This window comes from Suricata suricatta, chromosome 12 (genome assembly GCF_006229205.1).
Source record: "Suricata suricatta isolate VVHF042 chromosome 12, meerkat_22Aug2017_6uvM2_HiC, whole genome shotgun sequence".
In the NCBI taxonomy this organism is placed as follows: Eukaryota; Metazoa; Chordata; class Mammalia; order Carnivora; family Herpestidae; genus Suricata; species Suricata suricatta.
In genome coordinates this window covers 105,762,269-105,766,780 of record NC_043711.1, presented here as the reverse complement: position 1 = coordinate 105,766,780, position 4,512 = coordinate 105,762,269, and the positions used below count along the sequence as shown (strand labels likewise).

The following is a 4,512-nucleotide window of genomic DNA, read 5'->3' as shown; positions in this document are numbered from 1 at the left end:
ACCCAGCAATTGCACTACTAGGTATTTATCCAAGGGACAGAGGAGTGCTGTTTCAAAGGGGCACATGAACCCCAATGTTTATAGCAACACTATCAACAACAATTAAAGTATGGAAAGAGCCCAAATGTCCACAGACTGATGAATGGATTTTAAAAAATGTGGTATATGTATATATACCCAATGGAATATTACTCAATGATGAAAATGAAATCTTGCCATTAGCACCTACGTGGATGGAACTAGAATGTATTCTGCTAAGCTATATAAGTCAGTCAGAGAAAGACAAATACACGAATTCACTCATATGTGGAATTTAAGATATATAACAGATGAATCTAAGGGGAAGGGAAGGAAAAATAAGATAAAAACAGTGGGAGGCAAAACATAAGAGACTCTTAAATACAGAGAACAAACTGAGGGTTGCCGGCGGGGAGGTAGGGGGCGTGACGGGCATTAAGGAGGACACTTATTGGGGGCACCTGGGGGGCTTAGCCAGTTAAGCGTCCCACTTCAGCTCAGATAATATCACGGTTCATGAGTTCGAGTCCTGCATCAGACTCTGTGCTGACAGCTCAGAGCCTGAAGCCTGCTTCTGATTCTAGGTCTCCTTTTCTCTCTGCCCTTCTCTTGCTTGCGCTCTGTCCCTCTCTCTCTCAAAATAAACAAATATTTAAAAAAAATTTTTTTAAAAAAGAGGGCACTTGTTGGGATGAGCATTGGGTATTGTATGTAAATGATGAATCACTACATTCTACTCCTAAAACCATTATTACACTAGATGTTACTAACTTGAGTTTAAATAAATTATAAATAAAAAAGAGAAAACAGAAAAACCCAGCACTTATCCTGCATTTCCTACATGAACTATACCACTGGGTCACCAAACCACATATGAAAAAAAGCCTCTCTTTAAAGCTAATAAATGCAAATGGGTGGATACATGTCTACTTTACTAGCCCTACCGAATCAGTGGATTAGGCACTTATCACCATTGGGATCAATCACTGCTAACATCACCATATCAAACAAGACACCAAGCACCTCCTGACCCAGGAACAGCACCGAGTCTTGCCAGAGAGGGCGAGCCTGTGTGTGCTCCACTCCCTGGACGCAGCTGCCCGCTTGCCCACCAGGGGTGTTCCGTGATGGGGCAAAGGGCCCAACCCTCCAATAAACTGAGGCCAGGAAAGGCAGGGAGCCGAGCGTGGACAGCCAGATTCAGACACAGCAGCCTGGTGAGCGAGGTTACACTACGGCATTTACAAGACAGTTGCGCTTGAGCGATGAGCCCTAACGAACACAGGGGATTGTAATCAAAGTCCGGAAGAGGGTGACTTTTGGAGGGGGGAGCGGGCCGTGTTCGGTTGGAGGTGCAAGGAAGGGCTTGGGCGGGGGCCGAGCTGACCGAGTGGTGAGCGACTGGAGGGACTCCCGGTGGCGACAGGGACCCCCAGGCTGTGTCTTCACTTCCCGAGTCTGCTTTTATTTCGCAGCAAGAAAAAGTCTGTGTCTGCTGCGAGCTTACGACGGGTTAGGTGCCGTTTTAAATTCTTGGCACATATTGACGCGTTTCAACCATTGTGAAACCAGTTCTTACTTCTGTTTTACAGAAAGGAGACTGAAACAGAGAGATTAAGTTACAACAAATGTATGAAAAGATGCTCTATCTCACTAATAATCTAGCAAATACACATTCAATCACGATACCGGCTTCCCAGCTCTCAGCGGGCAGGAGTCCGCAGCCGGGTAACGTCCCCGCAGGCGGGTCCACGGGACACCAGACTGAGGACTAGCGCGCAGGGGACAGAGGCTGCGTGCGCTGCACACGGCTTCGCACTGGGGAAATTCTCAGCAGGACGCGAGAAGACACTTACTGACAGGTTCACAGCAAGTTTTTGTATAAATAAAAACTGGAAAACACCCATAAGGGAACATGATACATAAAACGTAGCATTTCATAAAGAAAAACAGCAGTTCCACTGGATGATCTAGCTCTGAAAACACCAACGCAAACGTGCTTAGTGAAAAGAGCAAATTACAAAATGAACCAAACTGTGTGGTACACTTGTTTTAAAAATAGCACAAATATGGGGCGCCTGGGGGGCTCAGTTGGTTAAGTGGCTGACTTCAGCTCAGGTCATGATTTCACAGCATGTGGGTTCGAGCCCCGTGTCGGGCTCTGTGCTGACTGCTCAGAGCCTCGAGCCCGCTTCCGATTCTGTGTCTCCTTCTCTTCCCCCCCTTTCTCTGTTCCAAAAATATACATTAAACACAGGTTTATCAAACATTTAAAAAAACCCCACAAATACGTAGTCTTTGTTCACATCCGCACAGAACATGCGCTAGAAACACAGCAGAGCTGTGATGTGGCAGCCGCCGGGATGGGGAGAGGCAGGGACAGCAGGGCGTCAAAGGGCGGTTCAACATTACCTATTTTAGTTTAAAGACGCAAAGCAAATGCAGGAAAACTGGCGGCTCCTAGGTGGTAGTGAGCGCTGCGGCAGGACACAGGTGGTGTGACGCTGATGCACGGCAGCACGGGAAGGTACAGACGTCAGGGCCACCTCAGAGCTGGCCTGTCCCCTGTGCAGACTCCTGAGCCACCCCTGGGCCGTCTCAGGGCCCACCTCACTGGGTTGCTGCATGGAAGAGTGACCACATGGGAACGACCCGGAGCAGTGCCTGGCCCAGAGGATGCAGCGCAGGACGGCATCGCCAGGGGCGTGCAGGTGGCCCCAGAGGGACTAGAGGCAGAAAGGACAGAAGGGCTTACTGCTCTGCTCCTTGACCTACGTGCTCACCAGCGCGTGGGTGTGTCCACTCTGCGAACACTCATCGGGCACACTACGGCGGATGCACTCTTCTGTACGAAAGCTACACGTTAGTAAAACTCACAGAGAAAGAAAGAAGGCAAATGTGCCAAATAACACTGGACCCAGTGGCAGTCTGGAAGGAAGCCACTGGCCGAAGACTGAGGGGCAGCTTCCCTGGACTACTGACTAAGAAAGAAAACTATCCACCAGAGATTTCAGGAGATGTTCCTTCCAAAGATAAAGTAAAAGGGAGCCAAAGCAAATTTATGCACTTAAGGAAAACAAGACCGCGTTCCAACAACATAAAACGTGACTGATGATTTTGTTGGGGTGACATCCTTAAGTCCTTCCAGATGAAAAAACCAGTAATTTCTAGAATTTGCTTTAAGACAGTCCAGAGAAACCAAAGTAAGACAGGGAGAAGTCTGGAGCAGCCTGGCACCCACTGGCCAAGGGCAAGGCGGCTGCCCCGCCCTCGCAGCTCCGCCGATGACCTGTACCGGAGGAGGCTTCGCTCTGAAGAACAAAACCCATGGCGGGTAGGGGGCCGTTTTTTTTTTGCCGTAAGCCCTGCCACACTTCATCTGCCCACGGAAATCCAGGGGACATGTAAGTTTACATCCGAGGACACGGCCCCCAAAGCCCTCTGTCGGCACTCTGCTGGCCGAGGACCCCCGCCCCCACCCCGCGGGCCCCAGGGGCAAAGGCTTTACCTGCAGTTCTCCTGGAAGCGGCACTTGCCCTCCAGGAAGAACGGGCAGGGCTTCAGGGACTTGTGGGTGGGGTAGAGGTAGAGCACCCGCACGCCCTGCGAGCCGTCCTCCGCCTCCTCCGCGCCCACAATCATGGCGTTGTGGTATTCCAGCGTGCCCCAGGAGCTGTAGTAGGGGGCATTCACCTTCCTCCCACTCCACTCTTCCTCCTCCTCCTCGTCCTCTCTCTCCTCCTCGTCCTCCTCCTGCCCAAGCCTGCTGGGTGCCGGCCTGGCCTCCCCTTCGGGAAGCGTCTCCAGCTCTGCCCTGGGGGCTACAGGCCCCTCCGCCCCCTCAGCAAGGGCCTCCTGGAAAGTCAGGTGCTCAGCATCGCCCTGGGCCGGGTGCTCTCCATCCAAGGTGGCCAGCAGCTTGCTCTTCCTGACGGACACCAGGCTGGCTTCGGTGAGCTCGATCAGCTCCTTCAGGTCCCCCTGCAGCTGGCGCAGGTCGGCCAGCTCCGAGGGGTCCAGGCCGGCTCCCAGGGCCAGCTCCACCTGCTGCAGCTGGGCGTCATAAGTCCGCAGGGCGGTCTGCAGACTCTCCTCGTCCATCCCGGACAGACGACGGCAGGGGCGCGTCGCCGGGGCCTTGGAGCTGCGAGGAACAGAAGCCGAGGAGTCCCGGACCTGCCGCCCTTACTGCCAGGCCGCCGCGCCCCGCGCCGACACCTGCACCCCGCGGTCTTCGTGGCAGCCTGCCGGGCCCAGGCGGTTCTCCCTCCCGTTTGGGAGACGAGAAAAAGGGCCGGTGAGGCGATGAGCGCCGAGTGGAAAAGCCGCTGGCCCCGCGGCCTCGGCTCCTTTCCCTCCGCGCCCGGCGCCCCCCAGCCCCGCCCCCCTCCCCGGCTCCCCCGGCCTCGGTCCGCCTCCGCTCAACCTGTCACTTCGGGCCCCGGCCCCGTCGCCCCAGATCGCGCCCCCTCGCCCGGGCCGGGTCCCTCCCCT

The 4,512-nt window shown here is 54.1% G+C and overlaps 1 protein-coding gene across 1 annotated transcript in view; it reads right to left on the bottom strand.

Moving 5' to 3' along the window:
* Positions 1-4,492, bottom strand: part of ZGPAT (zinc finger CCCH-type and G-patch domain containing) — a 12,933-nt gene extending 8,441 nt beyond the window's left edge. Inside the window, exons 1-2 of the mRNA XM_029919153.1 lie at positions 4,445-4,492; positions 3,527-4,162 (exon numbers count right to left, since the gene is read on the bottom strand). Of these exons, the coding sequence (XP_029775013.1) occupies positions 3,527-4,119 (593 nt within the window). The 5' untranslated portion in view covers positions 4,120-4,162; positions 4,445-4,492. The remainder of the gene's footprint in view (positions 1-3,526; positions 4,163-4,444) is intronic.
* Positions 4,493-4,512: the final 20 nt, after the last annotated feature.